General features: G+C 40.5%; 1 protein-coding gene across 2 annotated transcripts in view; it reads right to left on the bottom strand.

The window, feature by feature from the left end:
• Positions 1-615: 615 nt before the first annotated feature.
• LOC311148446 (protein Wnt-7b-like) overlaps positions 616-16,850 on the bottom strand; it is a gene marked incomplete at its 5' end in the record, with an annotated part of 52,706 nt that continues 36,471 nt past the window's right edge. For both annotated transcript variants that reach the window (XM_084185415.1, XM_084185416.1), the window contains 2 exons: positions 616-2,297; positions 15,449-15,716. In XM_084185415.1, coding sequence (XP_084041541.1) covers positions 1,818-2,297; positions 15,449-15,716 — 748 coding nt within the window. In that variant the 3' untranslated portion in view covers positions 616-1,817. The remainder of the gene's footprint in view (positions 2,298-15,448; positions 15,717-16,850) is intronic.

Raw genomic sequence — 16,850 nt, forward strand, 5'->3', positions numbered from 1 at the left:
CCGCCTCTGTTTTGGGAAAAAGTTGAGGGATGGGGCTGGATAAATGTAACCACTCTCAAATGCATAGACAGAGCTATGGATGCAATGCCTGACCATCCACGATACCAACATGATAGTTTCAACCATGTTTTAAGGCTATACAGTGTTTGTTTACGTTGTTTACAAACATTGGAGTAAAACAGGCTTGTATTTGGGGTTCTGATGGGATACGACAGTTGAACTAAGCTCATGAGGCATTTATAAGTTATATTCTTCAAGAATCAATGGGTATATATCATTAATTTATAAGTCCAAAAATGGATGTTGCAACTAAGTATTCTAGCTTTAAGCATGACGAAAAGATGCTGAAAATAATGACTGATTATGATCAGCCATTAGTGTGCCAAATGATGTATAGTGATGCTTTACGTCACTGAAGCTCTACATAGCCTGACACTTGGTATAGTATAACCACAACCAATGAATACAGATGAGAATGCGAACACAGCTTTGGATGCAGTGAATTAATGAAGCTGTTGGCTAAAACCTAACATTTCCTCTCGATACCAGCAGACTTCACTCACTAATTCTTAGTCTTGTTTGTCTTTGCAATACATTTCAAAAAGCAGTCAAATGGGAGATTATTTCATTTTAATTTGAGTCGTTTCTGAATAGAAAATAATATCAGTGCACCACTCTACAATGCATCCAGCAATATCATGTTTAAATAATTGAGGAAGGATCTTTGCGTTAAGAAATGAGTTATCTTGCTACTGTCTATGCTTAATAACCCAGACAGGACGTAGGCCTAACGTCTGCTGCATAAATGACTGCAAACAAAAGCTATGCTACAGCAACATAGAACCAATGTGATTGATTGTGATGTGAAATACCCTGTATTGTTGATTTTTTTTGTAGTCAACACACCAGTAGCAATGAAACCATTTTAGAAAAAGGGGGATTGATAGTGGGATGGGGGCCATTTTCTAAAAGACATGCATTATCTAAAAAGTATTTTTTACACTTAGTACAAAAAAAAGACATTTCTACCCGTTAGTGCTTTGTTTTAAGATACTATAACATAAATAAACAATTTATTTTCAGTGTTCAAACAGACAGTTCCAGTGTGACTGGAAAACTAACATACTCCACCGTATTCCAGTTGGCAGCAGAGGGCTTACTATAGAGACTTCTCCACTCAGCTTTCCGGTCGCCCCTAGGCACCACACTTACACAGCGTTCTTCATGTCTACACAGCTCCAAAAAGAAAACACCTCCAGTTTGGGGGCTCAAATATTCACCTCTGCTCTCTCCCTCTGTAGAAAAAGAAAAGAAAACTAAAAAGTTCTCACTAGGACTTTTAGAGTCTCATGCCAGTCTCATCCCTCAACAGTTACTGTCATTTTCTACCACATCTCCAGAGTCTGTCTTTCTGTTCCATGTAGAAGCCATTCCGTGAAAAAAAGAACTACAAATCCCAGAGTGCAATGCACAGTTCCCATCCAGGCACCATTTGTTTCCTGTAGTCCTAACCTTTACATCAGTACATGATCACACATTATTCTGTCTCAGTCAGTCAAAGATTTTAGTATTATTACCTATTGATATTTAGCCTTTACTTTCTTAAAAAGCTCATATAGATTCTGCTGTGCAAAACGATGCCATGAAGAGCTGATATTGAAAATTCCATTCCTTTTTATTTTAAAATCTCTCACTATTCCTGTTCCAAGACATGTCCTTTTATCTTTCCTCTGGGGGTCTTCCTTGTCATCCAGAGAGTCCTGCCACGCCCCTCCCAATCATCGTACAGTACCGTAGGTCCGTTATGCCACGCCCCTTTATTTGCAGGTAAACACCTCCGTCCTCTCGCTGCACGTGTTGCACTTGACGAAGCAGCACCACTGGAACTTACAGTTGCACTGCCACACTTTGGTGTACTGGTGCGTGTTGTAGCCCCGGCCACAGCACATGAGGTCGCAGCCGTCCGTGTGGGGCGAGGTGCGGTTACACAGCCTCCCCTGGGTGCCCACGCTCCCCGTGGCCGCGTCCTCCTCGCAGTAGTTGGGCGAACTCTCGATGTAGACAAGGTCGGTCTCCATGGGCTTGCGGTAGCCCTGGGTCTTCTTCACCTTGAGGAAGGTGGGCTGGCGTAGTCGGCTGGCCCGGACCACCTCCACGTGGACCGCCTGGTTGTACTTGTCCTTCAGGACGTAGCCGATCTCTCGGAACTTGGGCAGGGTCGTCCAGCAGGTTTTGGTGGTGCATGAGCCTGACACGCCATGACACTTACACTCCAACTTCATCCGCTCCTCCAGGACCTGCATGGACACATAGGGATAGAGGAGGTTACATGGCGTTAGATTACATTACTGAACATTACATGACATTACATGGACAAACAGGGAGAGAGAGTCACACATTACATTGTATTACAGGGGCAGGCCCAGCGTTGAAATACAGGGATGACCTGACTTAGGCGGAAAGAGAAACCAAGAGAAACCCTAAGGGTGAAGAGGTTGCTAGCTAGCTCTGCTGCTAAATGAATGATGGAAAAAACAGTCCACAGAAGGTCAGTGAGAAAAGATGGTCCTTGGATAATATGAATTTTTTTTCTGTAATAAAAGAACATTAGACAAGACCAAGCTGTTCTCAAATGTTGGTGAACCACCACACTTTTCTCAAAACTCCCTACGAATTACCTCTTGAGCCAACAACTGTACTTTGAATGGATATTATTTTAGTGCGTTTGGCAATAACTAGTGATCTCCTAAACCAAATGCAAGGTGAAAACGTGACAGGATTCTGTCCAACAATCCTCTATTGGGCTTGGTGACATTAATGATGTTTATTTTTTTTAAGTATGAGAACATTTAATGATACTTATGAATCACACTGCTCTAAAGTCTTCCCTGACATTTTAAGAATGACATACTCAGATAACAATCATGAACCAATTTTTACAAGACAAGTCTGAGAATACTTGAAACGATCCAGTTTAAATGTCTCTAACAGTCTTTTAATATTCTTGAATTAAAAAAGTGTCAGAACATGGAGCTATACCACACTTTTGCATGGACCAAAAGATAACTGTTGTGTGTGATGTATTTGGAGCACTGTTTGCTAATGTCTCAGTACAGTACACACCATGGCACTGTGGCAAATTGACACTATATATATATATACATACACTACCAGTCAAGGTTTGGACAAACCTACTCATTCAAGAGTTTTTCTTTATTTTTACTATTTTTTACATTGTAGAATAATAGTGAAGACATCACAACTATGAAATAACACATATTGAATCATGTAGTGACCAAAAAAGTGTTAAACAAATCAAAATATATTTTATATTTGAGATTCTTCAAATAGCCACCCTTTGCCTTGATGACAGCTTTGCACACTCTTGGCATTCTCTCAACCAGCTTCATGAGGTAGTCACCTGGAATGCATTTCAATTAACAGGTGTGCCTTCTTAAAAGTTAATATGTGGAATTTCTTTCCGTCTTAATGCGTTTGAGCCAATCAGTTGTGTTGTGACAAGGCATGGGGGGTATACAGAAGATAGCCCTATTTGGTTAAAGACCAAGTCCATATTATGGCAAGAACAGCTCAAATAAGCAAAGTGAAATGACAATCCATCATTATTTCAATACGGAACATTTCAAGAACTTTGAAAGTTTCTTCAAGTGCAGTCGCAAAAACCATCAAGTGCTATGATGAAACTGGCTCTCATGAGGACCGCCACAGGAATGGAAGACCCAGAGTTACCTCTGCTGCAGAGCATACAGTGGGGGAAAAAAGTATTTAGTCAGCCACCAATTGTGCAGGTTCTCCCACTTAAAAAGATGAGAGAGGCCTGTAATTTTCATCATAGGTACACGTCAACTATGACAGTCAAAATGAGGAAAAAAATTCCAGAAAATCACATTGTAGGATTTTTTATGAATTTATTTGCAAATTATGGTGGAAAATAAGTATTTGGTCAATAACAAAAGTTTCTCAATATTTTGTTATATACCCTTTGTTGGCAATGACACAGGTCAAACGTTTCTGTAAGTCTTCACAAGGTTTTCACACACTGTTGCTGGTATTTTGGCCCATTCCTCCATGCAGATCTCCTCTAGAGCAGTGATGTTTTGGGGCTGTCGCTGGGCAACACGGACTTTCAACTCCCTCCAAAGATTTTCTATGGGGCTGAGATCTGGAGACTGGCTAGGCCACTCCAGGACCTTGAAATGCTTCTTACGAAGCCACTCCTTCGTTGCCCGGGCAGTGTGCTTGGGATCATTGTCATGCTGAAAGACCCAGCCACGTTTCATCTTCAATGCCCTTGCTGATGGAAGGAGGTTTTCACTCAAAATCTCACGATACATGGCCCCATTCATTCTTTCCTTTACACGGATCAGTCGTCCTGGTCCCTTTGCAGAAAAACAGCCCCAAAGCATGATGTTTCCACCCCCATGCTTCACAGTAGGTATGGTGTTCTTTGGATGCAACTCAGCATTATTTGTCCTCCAAACACGTCGAGTTGAGTTTTTACCAAAAAGTTATATTTTGGTTTCATCTGACCATATGACATTCTCCCAATCCTCTTCTGGATCATCCAAATGCACTCTAGCAAACTTCAGACGGGCCTGGACATGTACTGGCTTAAGCAGGGGGACACGTCTGGCACTGCAGGATTTGAGTCCCTGGCGGCGTAGTGTGTTACTGATGGTAGGCTTTGTTACTTTGGTCCCAGCTCTCTGCAGGTCATTCACTAGGTCCCCCCGTGTGGTTCTGGGATTTTTGCTCACCGTTCTTGTGATCATTTTGACCCCACGGGGTGAGATCTTGCGTGGAGCCCCAGATTGAGGGAGATTATCAGTGGTCTTGTATGTCTTCCATTTCCTAATAATTGCTCCCACAGTTGATTTCTTCAAACCAAGCTGCTTACCTATTGCAGATTCAGTCTTCCCAGCCTGGTGCAGGTCTACAATTTTGTTTCTGGTGTCCTTTGACAGCTCTTTGGTCTTGGCCATAGTGGAGTTTGGAGTGTGACTGTTTGAGGTTGTGGACTGGTGTCTTTTATACTGATAACAAGTTCAAACAGGTGCCATTAATACAGGTAACGAGTGGAGGACAGAGGAGCCTCTTAAAGAAGAAGTTACAGGTCTGTGAGAGCCAGAAATCTTGCTTGTTTGTAGGTGACCAAATACTTATTTTCCACCATAATTTGCAAATAAATTCATTAAAAATCCTACAATGTGATTTTCTGGATTTCTTTTCTCAATTTGTCTGTCATAGTTGAGGTGTACCTATGATGAAAATAAAAGGCCTCTCTCATCTTTTTAAGTGGGAGAACTTGCACAATTGGTGGCTGACTAAATACTTGTTTTCCCCACTGTAAGTTCATTAGAGTAACCAGCCTCAGGAATTGCAGCTCAGATACAGTGCCTTGCAAAAGTATTCATCCCCCTTGGCGTTTTTCCTATTTTGTTGCATTACAACCTGTAATTTAAATGGATTTTTATTTAGATTTCATGTAATGGACATACACAAAATAGTCCAAATTGGTGAAGTGAAATAAAAAAAATAACTTCTTTCAAAAAATTCTAAAGAATAAATAACGGAAAAGTGCTGTGTGCATATGTATTCACCCCCTTTGCTATGAATCCCCTAAATAAGATCTGGTGCAACCAATTACCTTCAGAAGTCACATAATTAGTTAAATAAAGTTCAACTGTGTGCAATCTAAGTGTCACATGATCTGTCACATGATCTCAGTATATATACACCTGTTCTGAAAGGCCCCAGAGTCTGCAACACCACTAAGCAAGGAGCACCACCAAGCAAGGGGCACCATGAAGACCAAGGAGAAAAAAAAAAAAAGGCATGTGGGAGACTCCCCAAACATATGGAAGAAGGTACTCTGGTCAGATGAGACTAAAATTGAGCTTTTTGGCCATCAAGGAAAATGCTATGTCTGGCACAAACCCAACACCTCTCATCACCCTGAGAACACCATCCCCACTGTGAAGCATGGTGGTGGCAGCATCATGCTGTGGGGATGTTTTTCATCAGCAGGGACTGGGAAACTGGTCAGAATTGAAGGAATGATGGATGGCGCTAAATACAGGGAAATTCTTGAGGGAAACCTGTTTCAGTCTCCCAGAGATTTGAGACTGGGACAGAGGTTCACCTTCCAGCAGGACAATTTTACATTTTAGTAGACACTCTTATCCAGAGGGACTTACAGTTAGTGAGTGCATCCTGTTTTCATACTGGCCCCCCATGGGAATTGAACCCACAACCCTGGCATTGCAAGCGCCATGCTCTACCAACTGAGCTACATGACCCTAAGCATACTGCTAAAGCAACACTCAAGTGGTTTAAGGGGAAACATTTAAATGTCTTGGAAGGGCCTAGTCAAAGCCCAGACCTCAATCCAATAAAAAATATGTGGTATGAATTAAAGATTGCTGTACACCAGCAGAACCCATCCAACTTGAAGGAGCTGGAGTAGTGGCTATATGTGCCAAGCTTATAGAGACATACCCCAAGAGACTTGCAGCTGTAATTGCTGCAAAAGGTGGCTCTACAAAGTATTGACTTTGGGGGGGGTGAATAGTTATGTACTCTCAAGTTTTCAGCTTTTTTGTCTTATTTCTTGTTTGTTTCACAACAAAAAATATTTTGCATCTTCAAAGTGGTAGGCATGTTGTGTAAATCAAATGATACAACCCCCCCCCCGAAAAATCTATTTTAATTCCAAGTTGTAAGGCAACAAAATAGGAAAAATGCAGAAGGGGGTGAATACTTTCGCAAGCCACTGTAAATGCTTCACAGAGGTCAAGTCACAGACACATCTCAACATCAACTGTTCAGAGGGGACTGTGTGAATCAGGCCTTCATGGTCTAATTGCTGCAAAGAAACCACTACTAAAGGACACCAATAATAAGAAGAGACCTGCTTGGGCAAAGAAACACGAGCAATGGACATTAGACCAGTGGAAATTTGTCCTTCGGTCTGGAGTCCAAATAAGAGATTTTTGGGTCCAACCGTCCTGTCTTTGTGAGACGCGGTATGGGTGAATGGATGATCTCTGCATGTGTAGTTCCCACCGTAAAGCATGGAGGAGGAAGTGTTATGGTGTGGGGATGCTTTGCTGGTGACACTGTCTGTGATTTATTTAGAATTCAAGGCACACTTAACCAGCATGGCTCCCACAGCATTCTGCAGCGATACGCCATCCCATCTGGTTTGGGCTTAGTTGGACTATCATTTGTTTTTTAACAGGACAATGACCCAACACACTTCCAGGCTGTGTAAGGGCTATTTTACCAAGAAGGAGAGTGATGAAGTGCTGCATCAGATGACCTGGCCTCCACAATCCCCCGACCTTAACCCAATTAAGAAGATTTGGGATGAGTTGGACGGCAGAGTGAAGGAAAAGCAGCCAACAAGTGCTCAGCATATTTGGGAACTCCTTCAAGACTGTTGGAAAAGCATTCCAGGTGAAGCTGGTTGAGAGAATGCCAAGAGTGTGCAAAGCTGTCATCGAGGCAAAGGGTGGCCATTTGAAGAGTCTCAAATATAAAATATATTTTGATTTGTTTAACACTTTTTTGGTTACTACATGTGTGTTATTTCATAGTTTTGATGTCTTCACTATTATCCTAGAATGTAGAAAATAGTAAAAATAAAGAAAAACCCTTGTAGGTGTGTCCAAACTTTTGACTGGTACTGTGTATATATATATATATATATATATATATATATATATATATATATATATATATATATATATATATATATATATATATATCATTTCACTGTTAGTGTACACCTGTTGTTTATGAAACGTGACAAATAAAAACATATATTTTTTGTTGCTGTTGTTGACATTGTTGCTGTTTTCATTGATTGAACAGACGTTTGGATGGCATTGCTTTATGGATGGTATTTCTCTGATATAACGTCAGCTTCACAGTTCACACCAATGCTTTCTTTTTTTTTCTTTTTTTGGGGGGTGGGAATGGATCAGCTTAATATTGCAGATAGATTGTATCTTCTATCAATGTAATTGTCTGCATCACTTCCAATCCCCCATGTTTTTTTAAAATATATATACTCCCCTTTATTACTTTTCAACCCCACCATCCTTTCCCTACTTGGAGTAAATTAGTGAACAACAATGCCCAGGCCTCTACTTCCGGTCTATACTTACTATCTACACCTTATGGACAGAGTTAATTTTACAATAATTCTATTATATATATATATATATATTATTATTTTTTATTTTTTTGCTCCTGAACTTCTTCTACTCTCAACCTCTCCGATCATTTTCATGATGTCCATCCGGTTTGCTTCTAAATGCCATATCTTTCTAACTGTGCTCTTTCCCAAAAGCTCCCAACATACAACCTATATACTTATTATGGACACAGTATGCTTACATTATTAGCTATCTTTGTTATTATTTGTTGTTATTTGTTATTAGTCCCATCCTTCAACTCTATTCAATACCTCCCATCTATCTCTTAACACCATCCATATAGGATTTCTATTTGCCATATATATTTCAACCGTACTGTGATGTTTTACAAAGGTTCCGAACATTTCTATTCTCATTGCTTCTACAGATTGTGAATTAAAAATAAACATTTTTGCTAAAAGGATTATTATATTATTGATTGATTGACTATGACTTTTCAGATCACCCAGTAATGCTATCTGCAAGGTTAGCTCCAGGTAAATATTGCAATCCTTTAGCCATTCCTGGACCTGTATCCAAAAACAAGCTACAAATGGACAGAACCAAAACAAATGATCTAATGATTCTGTCTCTTCACAGCAAAATCTGCAGAGCTGGGAAGATTGTATCCCCCATATAAATAACATTTTATTGGTAGCAAGAATTTTATATAATAATTTAAATTTAAAGATTCAAATTTTTGAATCCGGTGTCATTTTGCGTGTCAGTTCATAAACACTATGCCATGGGATCGGTACGTCAAAGATCTCTTCCCAACTATTTTGCAATCTATATGGGACGGCTGTCAATCCTTTGGTCCTTAAGTGAAACTGATATACTTTTTTATTTATCACAGTTTTCCTTAACCAATTATGTTCTTTAATGCAAGGTTTTTTGTCAATTAGCATGTTGGAATTTAAACACAATATTTGTTGCATTATTTGTTCTGTCGTTTTTGCAGGATTAAATTGAAATTGCAACCAACTTTCTATGGCTTGTTTTAGAAATAGTGATATTTGGGAGATTATTTCCTTTTCAAATAACTGAAAGTGAGAGGTTGTAATCTGAATAAAGGGAAAAAGGCCTTTCTTGAACATTGGGTGAGACAATCTTACTAATTTGCTTGAGAACCAGTTCGGATTTAAGTATAACTTTTGTATGACTGAAGCTTTTAGTGATAGGTCTAATGCTTTAATATTTAATAATTTCTGTCCTCCGAATTCATATTCATTATATAAATATGCCCTTTTAATTTTGTCTGGCTTGCCGTTCCAAATAAAATTGAATATTTTTTTCTCATATAATTTAAAAAACTGTTCGCTAGGCGTAGGCAAGACCATAAGCAAATAGGTAAACTGGGATAATACTAAAGAGTTAATCAGGGTGATTTTTCCACAAATTGACAGGTATTTTCCTTTCCATGGTAGTAAGATCTTATCTATTTTTGCTAACTTTCTATTAAAATGTATTGAAATGAGATCATTTATTTCCTTTGGGATATGTATTCCGAGTATATCCACATCACCATCAGAGCATTTTATTGGTAAACTACATGGTAATGTAAAAAATGTATTTTTTAGTGATCCAATTCGTAATATAGTACATTTGTCATAATTTGGTTGTAATCCAGAGAGGTTAGAAAATGTATCTAGATCCTCTATGAGGCTGTGGAGGGATTCTAGTTGTGGATTTAAAAGAAAACATGAATCATCAGCGTACAATGACACCTTTGTTTTTAAGCCCTGTATTTCTAATCCTCTGATATTATTATTGGATCTGATTTTAATAGCTAACATCTCGATGGCCACAATAAATAGATATGCCGATAGTGGACAACCTTGTTTCACTCCTCTTGACAGTTTAAAACTTTCTGAGAAATAGCCATTATTTACTATTTTACACCTAGGGTTACTATACATGATTTTGACCCATTTTATAAGAGATTCTCCAAAATTGAAATGCTCCAGGCATTTATATATAAACCCCAGTCGAACTTTATCAAATGCCTTTTCGAAGTCTGCTATGAATAGCAGGCCTGGTTTCCCATATTTTCCATAGTGTTCTATTGTTTCCAATACTTGCCTTATATTATCTCCAATGTATCTTCCATGTAAAAAACCTGTCTGATTAGAATGAATAATATCCGACAATACCTTTTTAATTCTATGCGCTATACATTTTGCTAGGATTTTTGCATCACAACACTGAAGTGTAAGGGGCCTCCAATTTTGTAAATGGACTGGATCTTTATATTTTCCACTTGTATCCTGTTTCAGTAATAATGAGATCAGACCTTCTTCTTGAGTGTCAGATAATGTACCATTTACATAGGAGTGGTTAAAACATGCTAATAACGGTCCTCTTAGTATATCAAAAAAGGTTTGGTATACCTCGACTGGTATGCCATCCAACCCTGGAGTTTTCCTGGACTTAAAGTATTTAATTGCATCCAGAAGTTCCTCCTCTGTAATTTCACCTTCACATGAGTCTTTCTGTGTGGCTGTTAATTTGACATTGTCAATAGAAAAAAAATCTCTACAATTAGCTTCAGTTAGAGGAGATGGAGGCGACTGAAAAGAAAACATATGCTTAAAGTACTTTGTTTCTTCCTTCAAAATCTCATTTGGTGAATTATGGGTGACTCCGTCAATTGTAACCAGTTTCATTAAGTTATTTTTGGTAGCATTCCTATGTTGAAGATTAAAAAAGAATTTTGTGCATTTTTCCCCATATTCCATCCAGTTTGCTTTATTTTTATAATATATTACACTTGATCTTTCTTGAATAAGTTTCTCCATTTCTTTTTGTTTTTCCTCTAATTTATTCTGAGCCTCTATGTTACAGTTTTTATTGCCATCCATCTGTTCTGTTAGACTTTCTATTTCCTTTCTTAGTATAAACTCTTTTGACCTAAATTGCTTTTGTTTTCGAGATGAGTACTGAATTGCATGGCCTCTAAAGGCACATTTAAAGGTGTCCCATACAATAAGGGGATTCACTGTACCTATGTTATGTTGGAAAAAGTCAGTTATAAATTCCTTTGTTCTAATTATAAATATATTATCATCCAATAGGCTTTGATTAAATGTCCAATATCCTCGCCCACGTGGAAATTCAGTAAGAGTAATGTATATGCCTATTATATGATGGTCCGACCGCATTCTGTCCCCTATCAACACTTTTTTTACTTTTGGTGCCAACGAGAATGAGATAAGAAAGAAGTCAAGACGACTAGCTTGATTCAGTCTCCGCCATGTATATCTCACTAGATCAGTATATTTAAGCCTCCATATATCTACTAGTTCTAATGTATCCATGACATTCACAATTTCCTTAAGAGCATGTGGGTGATTGTTTGTGGTGTGATTTCCTTTACGGTCCATTGAGCTATTTAAAACAGTATTATAATCCCCCACCATAATAATATTGTCTTGAGTTGCTTGCAGGCTTGATAATTTATTATATATATTGTCAAAGAATTGTGGATCATCATTATTTGGTCCGTAAAGGTTAATGAGCCATATCTGTTTATGGTCCAATAACATATTTAAAATAATCCATCTACCTTGCGTATCTATTTGGATAATTTGCACATTCGGATCGAAATTACTATTAATTAATATCATCACCCCTTTTGAATTTCTTTGCCCACCAATGCTTTCTTAGTTTCTCTTCTCTTTGTTGTCTCTTTCTCATACACTGACTGACAAAACTTTAAGAACATCTTTCTAATATTGAGTTGAACCCCCTTTTGCCCTAAGAACAGCCTCACTTCGTCGGGGCATGGACTCTACAAGGTGTCGAATGTGTTTCACAGGGATGCTGGCCCATGTTGACTACAATGCTTCCCACAGTTGTGTCAAGTTAGCTGGATGTCCTTTGGGTGGTGGACCATTCTTGATACACATGGGAAACTGTTGAGTGTGAAAAACCAAGCAGCATTGCAGTTCTTGACACACTCAAACCAGTGCGCTTGGAACCTACTACCATACCCCCTTCAAAGGCATTTAAATATTTTGTCTTGCCCATTCACCCTCTAAATGGCACATATACACAATCCATGTCTCAATTGTCTCAAGGCTTAAAAATCCTTCTTTAACCTTTCTCCTCCCCTTCATCTACACTGATTGAAGTTAATTTAACAAGTGACATCAATAAGGGATCATAGCTTTCACCTGGATTCACCTGGTCAGTCTATGTCTCCTGAGTGGCGCAGTGGTCTAAGGCACTGCATCGCAGTGCTAGCTGTGCCACTAGAGATCCTGGTTCGAATCCAGGCTCTGTCGCAGCCGGCCGCGACTGGGAGACTCATGGGCGGTGCACAATTGGCCTAGCGTTGTCCAGGGTAGGGGAGGGAATGGCCGGCAGGGATGTAGCTCAGTTGATAGAGCATGGCGTTTGCAACGCCAGGGTTGTGGGTTTGATTCCCACGGGGGACCAGTTTGAGAAAAAAAATATATATGTATTCACTAACTGTAAGTCGCTCTGGATAAGAGCGTCTGCTAAATGACTAAGATGTAAATGAAAGAGCAGGTGTTCCTAATGTTTTGTACACTCAGTGTAAATTCTTCAGAGAGAGACCAAGAGACATTCTGAGTGAAGAGGACGTATTTATTTGAGTTCAATATTGTGTTTATTAATGAATAACAAAGAGTTTTCAGCAGACGGTTGGTGAATGCACTCTTTGTATGGAGGAGTGCCTGTAAGTGGAAACGGATGTTCACAATGTGTGCAATTCCAAAGACAGTTGTTTTGATTTTAAAGTATTTGAGTTAATATTGTGTTATAGAATGGAGAGTTGTGTTTGATCTGAATTCACACTGGTTGTTTGTTCTGTGCGTTGTGCCACATGCATTTACGTCTGAGGGTCAAACATTCGCAATCTGGCTAAGCGTAGAGTGACTGTTCCTTATGAAGTAGACCGAACCAGGCATATCTGAAATTCTAAGAGGGACACTGATGCCAGCTATATGTCAGAAACAGGGGGAAATGTACTTACTGGTAATATTCAACCATATAATTATCCCTACCTTCCTGAAGACTACATCAATATCAAGGGAAAATAAATATAAATCTCATATAACCATACAGCTTGAGTTAAATGTGGATCATTCAGCTATTTAATGCATTGCAGATACGACATACTCGACAGATGACCTTTAAGTGTTTGCATCTGGATCAGAGTGTATGCTGGGATCATGGTTTGGTTTATTAACTAAGGAAACATGGCGTTTGAATAAAATAAGTATTAAATACTGGTTGTCACAATAAAACAGATCATCCAAAGCAACACTTCAAGGCCTCTTATCTTAAATCAAAACACTCTTACATGTTCAGATAGCAGACATATCTCTTAGAAACTGAATCGTTTCAAAATGCACTAGTACCCATTCATTACTAAGCTCATCACTGACATGTGGTACACAGTATAGTAGAGAACTCCTCTTAAATGCCTAATCCTAGGGCTTCTGGGAAATATTGTGTGGTGTCCTCAGCAGTTTAGTGTCAGGACTGAGTCAATCCTTGTTCTACAACAGGCCTCTACTTACCTACTGTAAATCTTCATTCTCTAACTGGGTGCTTCTACTTGTAAGAACCAAGCATGTATTCGTTATATAAGATGTTTTTTCCAGAGCAGGGTTTTTCCTGGCATGACGCCTTGCAAGCAGTAGTCATCGTTTCTGTCAGACACTTCCACAATGTACACAATGTACACAGAGTTATGGATGAATACATGATGCCTGAGCCTTACATTGACACTGTATGTGATTTGAAATCTCTCATTAGCAGATATTTGATTGAAAGAGTGGGGAGAAGGTACATCAAATACTTGAGGGTCAACTGACAATCTCGTTACAGATGATGATTCAGAATGAGGATTTCCCAAAATCTATGGTGGTATAAACCACAATGAATGTCTGTGTGAAACAGAATGATTGAATGGTTGAAAACATTTACTTTACACTGTGTCCATCAAAACCTTGTCTGCTACCAATTAGTCAAATTTGACCAGATTTGTCAAACTCACTGGATCCCAGTATACAGAGAGACTAAATCATTCCATGGGTTTGTCTGTATTTATTTGCGATTCACAGAACTGGAGCCTACAGTGTTTGTGTCTGAATGTTCTAGATGCAGAGGGATCTTTGTAGTGGTAGAGTAGTAGACTCTCAACTTGTTTTTCACCAAAAGGTCTAGGGCCAGCTTCAATCAAACCACAAACACTGTGAAGAAAATGACATTATTCCTATGCTGTGAAAATGCATCCACGTGTTTAGTTGAGTTTCCCTCTTGTCTCGTTATTCAATAGATTGCACTTAAACATGTACTGTTCCCCACAACACCAGTTTCCACAGCGTGTGTTTGATTGAATCCCATCCTCCGTACCAAACCTCTGCCAGGCTTAGCTCAGACTCAGACAGGTCATCTGACTATGATCCCCTCATATCAGTCTGCCTGCGTTAACTCCGCCATTGTCGCTGTGCTTTCAGAAACTGAATGGACGCATTGAAATGGCAGTGCTGTGTTTTTGGAACGGTCGAGAGAACTGCAATAATATCCTGTTCCTGACTTTACACTTCATAATTCCATGAAAGGGCTGGATGGAGGGCCATGGCAGAACTCCATCTGGCAGCCGGCGGCCGGCCGCGCTCCGCTTTCCCAGCGAACACACGATTAAACCCTGGACTTATTAATTAGATCCATTTGTCACCAGAATGCCAGAGAAGCCCAGGCAGGCAGGCTCTCTCTTGCTCTCTCTCACTAGCTCGCTCCCTCCCTCTCTCTCTCTCTCTCTCTCTCTCTCTCTCTCTCTCTCTCTCTCTCTCTCTCTCTCTCTCTCTCTCTCTCTCTCTCTCTCTCTCTCTCTCTCTCTCTCTCACTCACTCACTCACTCACTCCCTCTCTCTCTCTGTTATGATTCATGTTGTTCTTTGTTCTGAGATGACTAATAACAAACAAACATAGCCCAGGAGAAGGGTGCCAGATCTCCTAGAGAAAAACACCCCACATTATTGTAGGAAAAAAAACAGTAATTGTGCTAAAGCAAAACAAGCTGCTGAGAGGCTAAATGGGACTTGTCAATCAGCACGTCCCCCATTTAGAGGTTGCTGCCACCACTCTGTAGGTTTCCATTCTTTATCTGGGCTGGGGGTTTTACACACACACACACACACACACACCGATCTAAAAAGATAAAGATGTATTTATTCGATGTAGTTGCTTACCTTTCTCCCTGCCTCATTGTTGTGGAGGTTCATTAGCCGTCGCGTTGTCTTCTTGATCTCGCGGGCGTCCACGAACCTCCTGGAGAACTCAATGCCGTACTTGATGTCTGCCGAGCAGCCTCCCCACTTCCAGCCCTCTTCCTGGTTATAGTAACCCTGCTTCTCCCGGTCACAGCCACACTGGCTCAGGTTGCCCTGGCTACACGCCGCCGTGATGGCGTGGGCTACGCCGGCAGCCGTGATGGCATACGTGAACGCAGCTTCCCGGCTACCTGAGAAGAGGGAGGGGAGGTTAGGGACGTTAAATAATTCTGGAATTACAGCGATGACACAACAGAACACCATAGAAGCGGGTGTATACTATGACCTTGTTGCTCTATTTTGACTTGATGATCTCTAGATAAGGAAATCAGGCACAATCCTCCAGGCAAGACCTCCCCTGCACCTCCAGGCGGTCCCTCCTGCACCTTGGTAACAAGGTGGTCACAGCGTCAGACCACAAAGTCTTCAAGGACAGCCTCCAAGTGTGCAGTGCTGTGATTCCAGGCAGCGTGGGGAGAGGAGAGAACTGTAGCTAGGTGCTGTCCAAAGTGCTGAATTCCTCTCCTCGAGCACCTTGTACTGCATGCCCACATTACTACAGCTGTGATCTGCAGGTCTGTCTGGCTGTCTGGTGCAGTTACTTCCCTTTCCCTGGCTCTCCCTCTCTCTCTCTCTGGGAGCCTGGTGTTCTGTCTCTATATAGTACACTTGCAGTGGTTAGGACTTCAGCATTACTGGCATAGGCCAAGGCCATGTATGCACAATGTCAGACAGAGGACAATCAACAGACAAAAGTGATGCCGGTATGACATAGTATTTCCTCCAATGAGATGTATTGTTCAGGACCGTTAATACAAATGCTTTTTTCTACCATCCCTTTTCCAGTATGCATCCCCCAGATGGTGCTGTCCCATGGTCAGTAGGCAGTGCTCAGTCTTTAAAAGGCTGCTGTGCTCCAATTTGTAAGTCGCTCTGGATAAGAGCGTCTGCTAAATGACTTAAATGTAAATGTAAATGTGCTCCAAAAGGGGCCGTGGGCACTGTGCTGTCACTGTGAGTTACCCAGGTGTCCCCTGAGTAGTCATTCAAGTGGGAGAGATTAGAGAGGGTCTGGGCCTCAGAGACAGAGAGAGAGAGAGAGAGAGAAAGAGAGAGAGAGAGAGAGAGAGAGAGAGAGAGAGAGAGAGAGAGAGAGAGAGAGAGAGAGAGAGAGAGAGAGAGAGAGAGAGAGAGACAGAGTAAAGGGGCTCTGGGCCTCAGAGAGAGTAGAGGGGCTATGGGTCTCAGAGAGAGAGATAGAGTAGAAGGAATCTGGGCCTCAGAGAGAGAGAGAGAGAGAGAGAGAGTAGAGGGGCTCTGG

This window comes from Coregonus lavaretus, assembly GCF_964263955.1.
Source record: "Coregonus lavaretus genome assembly, chromosome: 21".
NCBI classification, from domain to species: Eukaryota; Metazoa; Chordata; class Actinopteri; order Salmoniformes; family Salmonidae; genus Coregonus; species Coregonus lavaretus.